At 43.8% G+C, this 16,487-nt stretch overlaps 1 protein-coding gene across 1 annotated transcript in view; it reads left to right on the forward strand.

Moving 5' to 3' along the window:
- Nucleotides 1-592: 592 nt before the first annotated feature.
- Nucleotides 593-16,487, forward strand: part of IPMK (inositol polyphosphate multikinase) — a 91,607-nt gene continuing 75,712 nt past the window's right edge. The window contains exon 1 of the mRNA XM_072628916.1: nt 593-980. Coding sequence (XP_072485017.1) covers nt 821-980 — 160 coding nt within the window. The 5' untranslated portion in view covers nt 593-820. The remainder of the gene's footprint in view (nt 981-16,487) is intronic.

The raw sequence follows: 16,487 nt of genomic DNA on the forward strand, positions 1-16,487 counted from the left end.
CTTTTTTTGTTGTTTGCTCATTTTCAGTCTGTTTCTTTTTTGGCTATTTTTATTTATTAATAATAATTAGCAATAGTTGTTAGTAACAATCGATGTTTATTGATGAATTGACACCCTGCCACCCTTAGGGGCAGAGACTGCTACCTTCTGGGCATGCTTAGAAACCGCTAGTCGTCAGGGATGCTGTGGGAGGTTAGGCTGTCCCCTTCACTGGGGTGAGCCTTCCTGAGCATGCTCAGTAGCTGCGAGGTGGCTGGCTGGGAGTGTGTCCACAGAAGAGGGATTTTTTTTTCTGTCCCTTCGAGAAGGGGGAGGGGAGTTACAGGCGGCGGGGCTACTCCCTCAGGCATGCTCAGTGGCAGCATTCCACCCCTCCACCCCAGGGCATGCCCAGTAGCCGCAGGGCAGCTGCGCGAAGAGGCTGGGCCGGGACGCACACGCGACACACCTCCGTCCTCCCCACAACCGCCGAAGGGGCGGGGCCTGGGCCCGCACGCAGAGGGCGGAGCCGGACGGGGCGGGGTCAGGCCGGGCTAGGGGCGGGGCCTCCTCCGCGGCCCTGAGGGCTATCGTGGGGCCGCCCGAGCGGCCGCTTGTGTTCAGCTTTCCTCGCGGCGGCAGCAGCAGCTCCAGCAGCCGCCGGCGGACGCAGCCGGAGCCCCGCGGGTGCCGGGCGCGTCATGGGCGCCGGCCCCGCGCCCCAGCGTGCGCCCCAGGCAGCGGAGGCGGCAGCGGTCACGGTCACGGCCCCGGCGGGCTCCCCGGGGCCTGGGCGTCGGGCACCCCCGCGGCGCGGAGCCTGAGCCGCCCCCGGCACGCCATGGCCACCGAGCCCCCAGCCCTGCGGCTGCGCCAGGCCGCCCCGGCGCCCGCGCACCCCAGTCCGCCGCCCCCGCCGACCCCCCCGCCGCCGCTCCTCAACGGCTGCGTGCCCCTTTCGCACCAGGTGGCCGGGCACATGTACGGCAAGGACAAAGTGGGTGAGTCCGCCCCCGGCCCGCCACACGCCGCGCGGCGCCCCCTCTCCCGGGCCCAGGCTTCCGCCTCGGGGGCCTCGGGGCTGCGGAAGCCGGAGCCGCCCCTTGTGCCCAGCCCCGGGCTCCGCGGGAGGTCGGGCAGTGCCTCGGGCTGTGGCAGGCGCCGCGCCCCCTTGTCGGGGACCCCTGCGCCGCCACAACCGGATCTCCCTTTGTCACCTGCAGGGTTGGGGCTGTAAAAGGATGAAATGTTGGACCTGAGTCCGAAGGAGCTGATTGGGCCTCTCTGGACCAGTCACTCCTCGCCTGCCTCAGTTTCCTCCCCAGTAAATTGGGAATAGAGATAGCATCTACCTCCCAGGATCCTCGCCAGGCTAAAATGAGAATATATGTCAAGTGTCTTTCAGGCCTAAAAGTGCGCAATCAGTGCGATAGTCAGGGCAGCATCCCGGGCCTGGTGCGGGCCCCTTGGGGCCGGCAGCTCCTAGGGAAGGGCTGGGCCTTTGCCTTTACGCATCCAAGGTGCTCAGTACCACACCTGGCGAGTAGTAGGCGCTTAATAAATGCCCATGGACTGACAGCCCCGACCAGAGGAGGTTGCATCTGAGGACTCGGTGCAGGTGGACACTACTGACCTCCACCTCCCGGAGACTGAGACAGCAGCGCCTTCTCTTTGTGGCTGGGGAGCCGAGATCCAGACGGGATGGGGATTTCTGTGACCCACTTCTCAGAGAATAAGGATTCATAGAACACCTGCTTGCTCCCTGCCAGGCGCTGTGCTAAGCACTTTACAAGTTTTATCTCATGTGACCCACACAACGCTGTTGTGATCCCCATTGCACAGTTGAGGTAACTGAGACAGAGGAGGTGGCTTGCTCAGGTTCACACAACTTGTAAGTGTCTTGAGGCTGGATCTGAACTCAGTTCTTGACTCCAAACCCAGTGCTCTAAGCTGCTCCCCTTAAGTCATGTAGTCCAGACATTTTTACACAGAAGGAAACTGAGGCCCACAGAGGTAGAGAGTTTTGACTTGGAAAGTGGAGGTAACTCTCCAGGCCTGGGGTATCTGTGCATGAAGTGGGGGAGAGAATTGCCCAGCTGTCCCCCAGAGAGGAGGGGGTGGGGAATTGAAACTCTTGTCCTCCTTGTGACAGGCAGGAACTTCCCTTTCCTGGGCTGGGTAAGGAAGTAGGTTCTGTCCGAGCCCCGGAATGAGCCTGGGTTGGGAGGCCAGGGGCTGGGTTGGGAGGCCATTTGGCATCTGCAGAGCTGGAGAGGCCTTTTTTTTTTTGGTTTGTTTTTGTTTTTTAATTGCGGTGAGTCAGCCTTATCTTGACTCCTCCAGCTTTTCTCTTCCCCTCCACCTCCTCTTTCTTCAGGGTATTCTTAGCAAAGCCTTGATTTTCCTGGTAGGGATAGCGGAGGTGGTACTGAAGCCCCAGTTGGTAATACCCCTCCTTAGGTAGCATTGACCCCCTACCTATGGCCAGGAGGGAGAGGATGAACGTCTAATCAAAGAGTGTTCCGCTTCTGACAAGGCAGAAGAAGCACATTTCATTTAATTCTCCCTTTGTCTGACACTTTGACTTTCAGTCCAGAATTATACATTGTTGTTTCCTCTGGGGAAAGGTGGGAGTAGTAGGATTTAATGATGATTATTAAAAGAAACAATGTTGATGTATTTAAAAGTAGCATCTTTTTTTGCTACTCCTCCAAGTTCATTCCTTGGTTGGTGAGGGACTTTGAAGCCTGAATCAACTTGTGAATTTAAAACTTTTCTGTATGGCACGATTCAGCTTATTCCTTTTCCATATAGCCTTTTTTTTTTTTGTCAGAAAAAGCTGGATTTTGTAAAGGTTTTTCATTCTTGCTTTTCCCCACTAAGGTTGTCCCTGCCCTGAGGTGCCTGGGTACAAGGAGGGGCTTATTTAGAGAATGATTATGGATCTGGGGGAGTTACAGTATTGTAGAGTTGGACTCCTCTTGAGAGGTGACTTGCAGACACCTGTAGCAAACACCTCCAAGCCTGTGATCCTTGAGTGCAGGTCACAAGCAGTTTGCATGAGTGTCAGCCTTCCACTTCTAGGGTAGTCATGGAAAAGACAAACTTAAATGTCTGTTGCTCTTGGTCCTTAGCTCTGGAAGAGGCCAGGACTTTGGGAAGGTGATATCATGACTTGCAAGTGAATTGGATTTAAGTGAGGCAGGGCTGTGCAAACGCACTAGGCTTTCTTTCTCCTCAGAAGCTGTCTGGGTCCAGTGGCAGATAGAGATCACCAAGACTGGAGATGGCCCCAGATTTAGTGGGAGAGCTTGCAGTTTGTCTGAGTGTCAGCCTTCCACTTCAAGGGTGGTCATGGAAAAGAGAAACTAAGTGGCTCACAAGTGTTGAATCCCTGACCTTGATCCCTTTATGCAACTCGTTAAATCAGATAAGCTAATCAACTCAGGAGGAAGGCAGAAGCATGAAAAGCCCAATTGCAGATCATAATACCAAGTCAGATTTGGAAGGCAGCCTGCTGTTTTATGTGGGCTAATTAAACATTATTCCCTGAGTATGTACTGCCAGGTAATAGGGCAGGGTGGGGGAGATACTAGAAAGGTGTTGATTATAGAGGCTGTGCTAACTATCTCTCAAACGGCTGCTGAGAGTCCATATACAGGTGAACATTGACTACAATTTGACAGAAAAAACCCAAGACTTCTGGTTCAATTATTGTGGAATAAATCACTTATTAGTTTGATTCTTCTGTAAAAAGGGAGCTCTGTCTTACCCGGCTGGATCTTGTCATGATGGCCATTTTAGTCGTTTGTATATTGTCTCTCCCATTAAACTGTGCACTTCTTGAGATCAGGGACTATCTTTTGCCTTTGTATCCCTGGAGCTAGTGCAGTGCCTGGCATATATATAGTAGGTGCTTAGTAAATGCTTATTGACTTGACTTAGTCATTCAGTTTCAGAGTAAAGACTTGTGGTAGTCTGAGTGTAGCTGTGTCACCCAACCTTCGGGTCACCCAACCACATGCCTCCAGTTCATTATCTATAGAGAGAGGGAGAGTTGGACTTGATGACTTCGAAGATTCTACCTCCAAGTCAATATTCTATCCTTCTGAGGCAGCTGACTTCACATTTCAGTATGTGAACCCAAACTCTCCCTTTGTTCTTAGTTCTCCCCTTTGGCATTAAAGAAAGCTCTTCTCTCTTGAAGGCAGCTATCATGTCCCTTGTTAACGTTCTTCCTTAGGCTAAGCATTCCCAGTTGCTTGTATATAATATTTTAACCTCAGTTCATACCAAAATCAAATTACTGCAGCAGCTTTGGGATGTAGTGTGCTTTATTCACTTATATTAAAGAACTGCAAATGTGTTTCTACTTCATTTGAACTTTTGTACTTTAGACTAAAGTTCTCATATTTAGCCTGTGGATAGCTTGTATGTATTCAGTTATTTTTTATATGTTGGTAATCCCTTTCCCCACAAGCCCTTACCAAGCACCCTATAAAGCCAAACTTGTTGCCCATTATATAAAACTGTTTTGTCTTTGTTAGGGAGGCATCTTCATGAAGAATTGGAAGGCATTTGAAAAGCAGGACCTACTTTAATAGCTGGTTTTTTAGTGACTTGAGTTCAGGCCAGAGCAGTCTTAGTCTTTGATACATAATGGAGATTTTCCTTTGTTTCTGTCCTAAACTCTTATAGTTTTACTTGTGAAAAATGAAAATGGTATTATATCATTATGGAAATCTTTGTAAACAGTAGAAGCTTGTGTGAAAATCGTCCTTTATTTTATAATAATAGGTCTTCCATAGTCAGGTGTGTGTCATCCTTTTAAGCTGTGAAGAATCTTCTTAATGAGATGTCAGTGTAGCCTGAAACACAAATCTCAAACTTATACTTCAAGTGTACAAAGTGTGAAGCTGCAGCCAAATCCATGTGTCTTACATCCTCAAAGAACCCTTCATTGCTGCTTGCTGTGGTCCTGTTGGTCTTACTTCGGGGGCTCACCTCCTCTTCCTCACCTCTCCCTTTCTTAATTCTTTTCGGTCTGGCTTCCACCTTTATGCAACTGAAGCTACTCTTTCTAAAGTTACCAATGGTCTCCTAATTGACAAGTCTAAGATAAGAGCCTTTTCTTAATCTTCATCCTCCTTGACCCTCTCCGACTTTTGACATTGTCAGTCATCCTCTCTTCTTGATTCTCTCTTCTCCAGGATTTCAGGACACCACTTTCTGAATGGTAACTGTTTCTCTTTTGCCCAGGGACCTTGAGAGTCTTCTCTTCCCAATGTGATTTTTTTTTTTTAATTAAAGGTGCCATCCCTTGAGTAACCACTTAAAGAAGCCTATTCATTGAATGGGTGTTTCTCACTCAAAGGGAGAATCTGATAAGACCTTAGCCTAAAATGGCCAAGGTCCCACATTGCATCCTGGGCCATCTTTAGTCTTCCTGATGAATATCTGGCCACTAGACCCAGATGGTTCTGGAGGAGAAAGTTAGGCTGGTGACCTTCTACAGCCCTCCCTCTCTCAATCAAACTGCAAGTCATGTCATCATCTTGATGTCAGGGTCATCTTCAAGAATGAAGGACAAACACAAGGATACCACTCTCTCCTGGTTGTCTTCCTACTTATCAGATTGTTCCTTCTCTGTTTCCTTGGCTGGGTCTTCATCTAAAGTCATGCCTGCTAATAGTAGGGATTCTCCAAGGATTCATCCTGGAACCTCTTCTCTTCTCCCTCTCTGGTGATCTCATCAGCTCTCTCCTGGTTTAAATTACCATCTCATTCAGATGCCTCTCAATTTATTTGTCCGGCCCTCATCTCTCGCCCAAGCTTCAGTTTCCAGCTGTCTAGTAGATGTCTTGAATTAGTTGTCCCAATAGATATCTATAATTTCACATGTCCAAAACTGAGCTTTTTATCTTTATTCCAAAACCCTTCCTTCTTCCTAACTTGCATATTATTGTTGAGGGTGCCACTGTCCTTCTAATCAACCAAACTTATAACTCAGGCGTCATCTTTGACTTATGGGTCATGTCCCATAAACTTTTGTAATATCTTTTCTATGTTCCCTCTATTCTCCTTTGACACTGCCAGCATTCTAGTGTAGGCTCTCATCACCTCACACCTGAACTATCAAAGTAACCTATTGGTGGATTTCCCTGCCTCAAGTCTCTCCCTACATTTTATCTTCTAATCGTTTGTCAAATTAATATTCTTAAAGTGTAGATCTCAACATGTGACCCATTGCTCAGTAAATTCAAGTAGGTCCCAATTACACCAGGATCAATATAAAGTCTTAAATGCTTAGGTGGCACAGTGGAGTCAGAAAGACTAGAGTTCAAATTTTGCCTCAGAAACTTACCAACTGTATGACTCTTGGTAAATCACTTAACTTGTTTGCCTTAGTTTCCTCAGCTATAAAATGAAGATGATAATAGCACCTACTTTGTTAGGGTTCTTGTGAGAATCAAAGGAGATAACATTTCTAAAACACTTAACGCAGTTTCTGGCACATAGTAGGAGTTATATAAATGCTTATTTCCTTCCCCTACCTCTTTGCTGTTCCTCAGATGCAACATTCCATCTCTGGTCTCCAAGCGTTTTCACTGGCTGACCCCCGTGACTGGAACCCTTTCCTTCATTTCTACTCTTGGCTTCCTTCAAGTCTCAGCTAAAATCTGTCTTCTGCAAAAAGCCTTTCCAAGTCCTCCTTAATAATTAAAAAAAAAAAAAACAAACTTAAAAAAAAATTTAATGGTATTTTATTTTTTCCAATTACATGTGAAGATAATTTTTTATTTTTTAATTTTTTTTAATTTTTTTAATTCATTTTTTAATTCATTTTTTTATTAATTCATTTTTTAATAAGATTTTGAGTTTCAAATTTTTTCTCCCTTCATCCCATTCCTCCTTCCCAAGATGACAAGCAATATGATATAGGCTATACATGTGCAATAATGTAAAACGTATTTCCACATTAATCATGTTGTGAAAAAAGAAACAGAACAAAAGGAAAAACCAAAAAAAATAAAAACAAGTGAAAATAGTATACTTCTATCTGTACTCCGACTCCATAGTTCTTTCTGTGGATGTGAACAGCATTTTCCATCAGGAGTCTTTTGAAATTGTCTTAGATCATTGTATTGCTGAGAAGAGCTAAATCTACTAAAGGTGATCATCGAACAGTGTTGCTGTTACTATGTACAGTGTTCTCCCGGTTTCTCTCACTTCACTCAGTATCAGTTCGTATCAGTCTTTTCCAGGTTTTTCTGAAATCCACCTGCTCATCATTTCTCATAGCACCACAGTATTCCACTACATTTATATACCACATTTTCTTCAGCCATTCCCCAGTTGATGGGCATCCATCTCCCCAGTGTCCAATTCTTTGCCACTACAAAAAAGAGCTGCTCTAAATATTTTTGTACATTTAGGTCCTTTTCTCTTTTTTTATGATTTCTTTAGTCCTTCTTAATCTCAATACCTTTCCTCTGAGGCTACTCCCATTTTTCTTCCTGTCTATATTTTGTGTATGCTTAGTTCTTTGCATGTTGTTTCCTTTATTAGACTATATGTGCCTAAAGCAGGTCTTTTGCCTTTCTTGGTATCCCCCAGTGCCTTAACATAGTGCTTGGTACCTATTAGGCACTTAATAGATGCTAGTTGATTGGTATATTGATCTGGATGCAGGGGTCAATGTTTACTGAGAAAGTGACATAGGGAAAAAGCCCAGCTCTAAACTTGTCCAATGAGAGAACTCTCTTGGATTCAGTTGTCTGATAAGACACCTGGCTCAGCAATTTTTTATCTTCCTTATTTACTCCCAGAGTTTGAAGAGAAAATGAACTAGAAGGAACAGGCAAACCAGGGGGCAATCTATCTGGCTCTTGCACCATTGTCCCCTTCCTTCACTGGAGGATCGGTGGGAAAGTACAAGGCCATGCTGTGCATTTTTAAGCAGTCAGAGTTAACATTTGCACAACAATGGAGAAAGATGGTCAAAGGGCAATTTCTGAGTTTCTCTAAGTTTTCTTATGGTAAAGGATAAAAATTTCCTGCTGAGGATGTAAAGTGATCAGAATTTTGAAAAAGTCTGATTCTGAGCCTTATTTCCAGAAGAATCAGTCTTTTTTTATTTAGACGTGAATGGAATAGAAATGTTCTCATCAGTGATAATGATTCTTGGTAGCTTTTTGGAAATAAATATTTGGATATTTGAGGCCACAGTAAGCTGCTTCACTTAAAAAAAAATTACTGAAAGAATTAATGAAATAAAGTAGATGTGGTTTGTAGTATAGGAAACTATAACAGAAACCTTGCTTTTACTTGGACATATTGAATGGTTTTATTTATTTGAGAGTTGGTAACTTGAGTAAGAGTTTTGTTTGCACTCTTATTGAATACTGCCTTTGAGTTCTCCTTGCACTTTATTAAAATTTTACCTTTATCTTTGGAGTGCAAAACCCTTAAAAAGTTAAAATTTGCAGTAATTTTATGGTAATATTGACCATCCATAAAAATCCATTAAAACAGGCAATTTGTGTCTTTTGTATAGTGTGATTGGCTTAAAAAAAAGCCAGAGCATTCACCTATCACATTTTGACATCACTAAGACATTGTATGGTGGAGCTCTTCTCCTTAGGTAGTTAGTCTAAGCCAGTTATCCTAAAGAGAAGACCAAAATTAAGACAAGAAGAAATTTTCACGTGGGAGTTGAGTGTAGTGTACAGTTCTCTCACTTTTTGGTCCCAGGAATGATCCAAGACCCATATATACCCCTAAAAATTATTGAGACTGAGATAAATGATTATTAATAACCAGTGATTTGGGGAAATCCCAAGTTCCCCCCCTTTTTCTAAAGTCTTCATTTCAAAAATTCAGTCTCTTAAAGGACATTGCTGGTAACGAGATTGAATTAATTCTCCTCAATCTTGGTCTGACCCCACCCAAACTTTTACTCTGTTTTGGGTGGGGATAAGTTCTTTGAGTGAATTGCCCAAAGTTGGGTTGGTGGTTTGGTTGTTGTCCTTAATTCTTGAACAGGACCAAAGTGACATTACTGTGCTAGAGTCAAGTTTCAATGTGTCCAATTGATTGATCTGACCAGTATGAGCTCGGAATGCTCTACCACAGGTTAGGCACAAATAGTCTGTGTGAACATTTGGGGTGGTTTCTCTAAATTTATACATCCTATGTTTCCTTTGAGCTATCTCAATTCTGCTTTACTCATAGAGCACAGCACCTTCTCTAACGTGGGCACACCATGCTGAGTGGTTCTGTGCCAGTGTCTCTCATGTCACACAATCAATTTCAGAGTTCTTAAGAGAGACCTTGAGAGTGTCTTTGTATTGCTTCTTCTGACCATGTGAATGTTTGCCCTGTGTGAGTTCTCCACAAAATAGTCCTTTTGGCAAGTCGATTTTGCTTTCACACAATGTGGCCAGCCCATCGGAGTTGTGCTCTCTGAAGCAGAGTTTGAATGCTTGGCAGTTCAGTTCGAGTAAGGTCCTCAGTATCTGGTACTTTGTCCTGCCAGGTCTTCAGAATCTTCCCAAAGCAATTCAAATGGAAGCAATTCAGTTTCCTGGCATGGCACTGGTATGCAACAAAGTTTCACAAGCATACAACAGGTTGCACAGGCATACAACAATAAGGTCAGCACAAATGGCTTTATAGACCTTTAGTTTGGTAGTCAGTCTGATATATCTCTTCTCTTTCATATTCTCCCTTAGAGCCTCCCAAACACTGAGCTAGCTCTGGCAATGTGTGCATCAACCTCATTATCAATGTGTACATCCCTGTAAAGTATACTATAGAGGTCAGTGAACTTATCCACAGCATTCAAAACTTCTCCATTTGCTGTAACTGATAGTTACATGTATGGATGGTATGGTGCTGGCTGGTAGAGCCCCTGTGTTTTCTTGGTGTTAATTGTTAGGCCAAAATTAGCACAAGCAGTAGAGAATTGAGCCATACTCTGTTGCATCTCAGCTTCAGAGGCTGCACAATCATCTGCAAACAGAAAATCATGCACCAACATTCCCTCCACTTTTTTCTTGACTTGTAGCCTTTTCAAGTTGAAGAATTTACCATCAGTGCAGTAGGGTAATTTAGAAGTAAATGACAATCAAAATTCATTAGTAAGTCCAGCCCCTCATTGTAATATTTATTCTCACATTAATTGTTAGCCAATCAGAGTTGATTGCCACTCTCAGGAACATATAAGGTCATATAAGCTTTGAGCCCACCTCCATGAGGGTCTTTGGCCTTCGAGAGTGCCACTGACCTTTTATTAAAATTAATAAAATTACTAGTTGTTCAGAAATTATGTCTTTTGAACTTTTTAAATGCCACAAGACTCTCCTCTCCCTCCAAGTGTTTTTGTTTATGGGAATTGTATCTAGCAATATTTATTGTTTTAAAAATGAAAATATCTTAGTATTATGAGAATATTTTTTTATCTCAAGGATCTCCTGAAAAAGTCTTGGGAACCCCTCTGTACTTCTGAACCACACCTTGAGAACCAAGGCCTTAGATTATGAAAGTTCCCCTACTCTTGGTTGGACACTTTAGGATTTTGTTGGTACTAGATCAACACTAATGCTTCCAAACCATTGAAAGGGTATGGTGGGAGTCAAGGCCTTGTAGATTAGGTTCATGTTATTTGCCCTCACCATTATTTACCCTCACTGGATTTCTTGCATTGAGAGTTTGGGGGAAGATGATGAATTGAATGTTGGGTATGATGAGGTGGTTGATATATGATCAGGTAAAGATGCCCAGAAAAGATAGGATAGTGTGGAGGGGAATTAGGCCTTGATATAGACGTTTCATAGTCCTCTGTTTAGAGATGATGAGATGCCAAGTTTGCCATGACAGTCCTTTTCTTCAGATAATATGACTGACTCTTCACATGCCTGATCAAGAGCTTCTCTCTCCTGTCCTCAGGAGATGCCCTCTCTTTTACAGAGCAGATTGAGGTCATATCTTTTTGTGAATTTCTACTTCTTTCCTACTTGATTCCTCTAAACATTTTTGCCATTTTTCCCACTCTCATCGACAAAATGAATTGGCTCTGCTTGCCAGGGCTAATCCCTTTACTTGAGCCCTCAGTCTTATCTCCTCCATCCTCCCCAGGAGCTTACCCCAGAGATCATTCTGTCTCTTGATGAGATTTTCAGTCTCTTCTTCCAGCTATCACCCTACTTCCCTTTTACTGCTAAACTCTTGGCAGAGTTGTTTATACTCTTACTAGGAATTTTGACTTTACTACCCATTGTCTCTTCAGCTCCTCCCAGGTTTTCTGATTCTCCTTTGTCTTGCCTTTTAGATTAGCCCTTGTGGGTTTTCTTATTTGTGTGACATTTTTTAGTTTGCTTTGCCCTGTCTTCCACCTCCAGTTCCCTCAGTATTGGTTTCCCTAAGGCTCTGTCCTAGACCCTTTTTACTCTTTGCATTCTGTCTCTTGGAATTATCATTTACTCATTCAGATTCACCTCTAAGCAGATGACTCATAAATATATATTTCTAGATCTAATCTTCCTGAACTCTATCCGTGGTACTTCTGGACATGCCCATCTGACCATACGTCAAATGTGGTATATTTTAGGTATCATATCCAAAACCCAGTCCCTCCTCGTCCCTTCAGACCAGTCAGCTCTCCTATTTTCCTGTTCCTGTTGATGACCCTTTTCATTATTTCAGTCAATCAGGCTTAAAACCTTGCAATCATTTTTTACTTTTTTCTCTTTTTCATATTGCATATCCAGTCACTTGCCAAGTCCTGTTGATTAGGTGTCTGAGATCTGATTTGAACTCTGGAAGGGGAGCCTTCCTGACTCTGAGCCCAACTTTATCCACTACCCACCTAGCTACCCACAGACTCCTTTGCCTGGCATTTAAGACCTGGACAGCTAGGTGCCACAGTAGATGCAGCACCAGGCCTGGAGACAGCAAGACTCCTCTTTCAGAGTTCAAATCCGGCCTTAGATACTTAGTAGCTGTGTGACCCTGAAAAGTCTTTTAAACCCATTTGCCTCTATTTCCCTATCTGTAAAATGAGCTGGAGAAGGAACATGGCAAATGGCTCCATTGCCTTTGGTAAGAAAACCCCAAATGGGGTCACAGCGAGTCTGATGGGACTGAAAAAACAACTGAACAACAAAAATAGTCGGACTTTAATGTATGCTGTCTAATCCCTCAGCCATTGAAAGGTTCCTTGTTTTTGGTGTTCAATATTTTAACCTCACTTTCTAGTTAAATAAAAATTTTCACGTTACTTGTCTTCACACAGTATATGTTTCAGCCATATTAGATTATTAGTGGTTTCCTTAATTTCATCTGCCAGGAAAGGCAGCATTTTTCAGTGGAAGTAGTGCTAGCCCTAAGGTTAAAGGACCTGAGTTTAAATTGCCCCTTTTATGCTTAGCGCTCTTTTGACCTTGGACAAGTCACTAAACCTTTCTGGGTCTCCATTTTCCTCATCTACAAAATGAGACTGTTGGAATAGGTGGTCTTTGAAGTCCCTTGTTAGATCTATAATCCTCTCTAACTTCTTGCTCCAGACATTTATGCTGATTTTTCTCTATGAGTGGAATGGACTTGGTTCTCCTCAGAATCTGCCTCTTCCTTTAAGGCTCAGCATCTTCTCTTCCACGAAGCCTTTCATAACCTCCCTCCCTGCCCCTGCCCCCACCCTTAAATTGGATCCAGGGCCCTTTTCCTGGTCTCTCCCTTGTCTCCAATCACTCCCTTCCTTATGTTGTACTTAGATTACATAACTATTATATGTATCTGGCTCTCATGCAGTAGCACATAGTAGCAGGTGGAATCTGTGATACAGTTCTTGTGAGAATTATGTCCGGTGATACAGATTTTTCTTTTATACCCTTTGGTCTTGTGCTTTTCCCATAAATTCTTCATGGGCATCTATGCCCACTGGGCATCTACCCATTATTGGAATGGGGAGGCATCTTTCTCTAGTTCCCCTGATGTGATGTGGACAGGAATGGAGCATGTGGCTCTCTGTTGGTTATTCCTCTTGCCCACCATGTGGTCTGGACAGAGCCTGACTCTGGCCAGTGCCCTGGGAGTTTAGGCTTAATATTGAAGTGAAATGAAATTAAATGCTTGAAGATCATTCAGCTGTTAACAAAAGAAGAGTTTTTTACTTTCCCTTTGCAGGGGAAGGATTTTCATTAGGGACAGCCAGGAATTGTTCCAGCTGGATGAATCTCTCCTGCTTTAAAGTCCTTCCTTGTGATATATACTAGGCCAGCTTCACAGCATGGTGGCTGGAGCCCCTTCTGGCTGTTCTGGATTCAGGGGGCCAGGAAGTGACTGCAATAGCCTGAGCCAATCAAATCTCATGGACAATTTAAAGACCATTTTAGGGAAAAATCAGATTAATTTAACTTATGTGGGAGTGGGGGGCTAGGACACTGCTACCCCCCCTCCCCTTTCCAGTTCATGTCTCTCTGATGACATCCCCTGGGTACTTCTTTTGCACATTCTTTTCTGGTATTATGTGGATACCGTCCACCATAACCTTGTATTTCCCCAGGATGACCTTCAACTTTAATGTTTTGGACACTATAATCTTCATTACCCTGCAAAATCACTAGAAAAATATGGTTAAAAAGGTGGACTTTTGTTACAGGGAGAAGCTTGGGGTCATTAATATCACTGGTCACTTTTCCAGGGCAGTTGATGCTCTTCACCTCCAGGTCAGTTCTGGGACCAGCTAATTGTTCATTTGCACTTTCTGTCCTTGATGTGTGTGTGCTTACATGCTTGTGAGTTCATAGCTCACACACAAATACACATCTACTCATGTCATTTTCTGTACAACAGACACCCTTAATTTGCTTGTTTTTTCTCTTAGGAATAATTATGTCCCTTATTTTGAATGAATGTGGACTCATTTAGGATGTTCTTCAGAGCTCTCAAGCTTAATGCAGTGGCTTCTACAAACCAGAAATCTGGAGTGTCTTGCCATTTATAAGAATGGGGCAGGGTCTAGAGTCCTTGTCATGAGGATTGGTTACTTACCTTTCCAGTCTTATTTCTTTCCTCCTGTGTAGTTAGACTGTTACCGTTCTTGCCATTCCTCATGCATGGTACTCCAGTTCCCAGGTTGGTGTCCTGGTTTCTGGAATGAATTTTCTCCTGACTTCTTCCTTCAAAGCCAGGGTCAGCTGCTACCTTCTACATGAACCTTTCCTAGAACCGTATGACTCCCAACTGCTATCACTTGCCACCCCACAGTTACCTTCTCTCTGTATTGTAGGCACTGAGTCTATACCTGTCTGTGGATGTATTGTCTCCCTTTGCTAGACTGTAGGTGCCTTGGGAGCAGTAACTTTTCTTTAGTCTTTGTATCCCCAGTGCCTGGCACATAATACATACTTTGTTAATTGTTGATTGATTAGAAGAAAGGCTGGGATGGATGGGGACAGATGCCCCTTTTGTAATTTTGTGACCAGACCTGCTCTGCTTACAAGGGCAAAACCAGAAATAGTTGGTGGAAGTTGCCATGAATTAGGTATAAGTTTGATGTCAGAAAAGACATCTGTCCCAGAGTAGAACCTGCCACTGGGTTACTGGGTTCCTCAAGCAGAAGAGGGATATCAGAAGGATTCCTTTTGGGCTTGCGTTGGCTTAAATAACACCAAGATTCTTCAAACTTTAAAATTCTGTGATTCTGGAATCCCTCTTCCATTTAGATTCTAGAATGGACATCCTGACATTTTGGACATTTTGGAGGAGCATTTAAATCTTTGCTATTTTATTTATCACAAAAAAGGTATATAGAGTACAAGATCTCACCATGCACAATTTGACTTCAAATAGGAATTTGATTTGCTAGAATAATCACTGCTTTGAAGGTTTTGTTTCCCATGCAGATATGTTATCATATACCAGATTCCATGGAAGATGTAAGGAGCTTTTTTTGATGACAATCTTCCCTCAAGGGTCAGTTCAGTTGGCACTTCCTGCAGAAAGCTTTTTCTGGTCTTTTTTGTTATTAGAGCTCTCTTCCTCTATGCTGCGTCAGTTCTCTGGTAGAATGGAAAGCTAGGTCCGTTTTCCATTTTCCATTTGTATTCCTAGTGCCCGGTGTGGAAGAAAAATATCATATTTTGTATTTTGGACACAGACGTGCCACAGATGAATTTTATTTGTTGAATTAAATCTAATTCTCATTATGTCTGCTTAGAGAGAAAATACAAAGCAACAAAATTCATCCTGCCCTTGAGAATCTATCATACAAGCCATTTTAAAGTTATTTTATAGGGGGCAGAGCCAAGATGGCAGACCAGAAAGACACACTTAAGCAGGGTCCCCCCCACAGCCCATAAAATACCTGTAGAGAGGGACTGTCAACAAATTTTGGAGCAGCAGAAGTGGAGAATAACAGAGTAGAGGAGATTTCCAGCCCACAGTGACCTGAAAGGCCCACGGAAACATCGGTTGCACTGGACACAGAGCTGAGCACGGAGCTCAGCGCAGCCTTGGCCAAGCTGTGTGCACAAGACTCTGGAAGGAGGACACCTCAGGGGCGGAATCTCCAGTTGCAGTAGTGGGTCCTCAGATCCCTGGGCCCACAGGCACCAAAGGTCAGTGACGAGGTTTTATCAGCAGGCCAGGAAGGGAGAAGTGCCTTCCCATAGCTCCAGCAGCAGGCAGCGGCCACAGAGGGTGCACAGCAGCTCATAGGGAAGCTCCATTGTTGGAGTGTAAAAACCCCTGGGGGCATTGAAGAACTGAGTCTTACCTCAGCCCTGGGTGGAGGCCCTGGGTGAGTTGGTCTTTGTCTCAAACTGAATGGTGGCCCTGCCCATCCAGCTTATCTGAAAATCAGCCCCCAGTGCTGACTTGGGAACTGGAGGCCAGGTGGCTGTGGAGAGGTATCTGCTAAGATTCTGGGTACAAAAATCCCTCTCTGCATCCAGACCAGTACACGCTTGATTGTGCCACCTTGGAGGAAGTGAGATCTCACAGATTCCCAGAGTATACCCTACTCTTGACAAAGGACCCAAAAGTCAAGTAACTGGTTGGGAAAATGCCCAAAAAAGGGGAAAAAAATAAGACCATAGAAGATTACTTTCTTGGTGAACAGATATCTCTTCCCATCCTTTCAGAGGAGGAGGAACAATACTTACCATCAGGGAAAGACTTAGAAGTCAAGGCTTCTGTATCCCAAACACCCAGAATAAATATTCAATGGGCTCAGGCCGTGGAAGAGCTCAAAAAGGATTTTGAAAATCAGGTTAGAGAGGTGGAGGAAAAACTGGGAAGAGAAATGAAAGAGATGCAAGAAAAGCATGAATAGCAGGTCAACACCTTGCTAAAGGAGATCTAAAAAAGTGCTGAAGAAAATAACACCTTGAAAAATAGGCTAACTAAATTGGCAAAAGAGGTTCAAATTGCCAGTGAGGAGAAGAATGCTTTAAAAAGCAGAATTAGCCAAATGGAAAAGGAGGTCCAAAAGCTCAATGAAGAAA

This window comes from Notamacropus eugenii, chromosome 1, assembly GCF_028372415.1.
Source record: "Notamacropus eugenii isolate mMacEug1 chromosome 1, mMacEug1.pri_v2, whole genome shotgun sequence".
NCBI lineage: Eukaryota > Metazoa > Chordata > Mammalia > Diprotodontia > Macropodidae > Notamacropus > Notamacropus eugenii.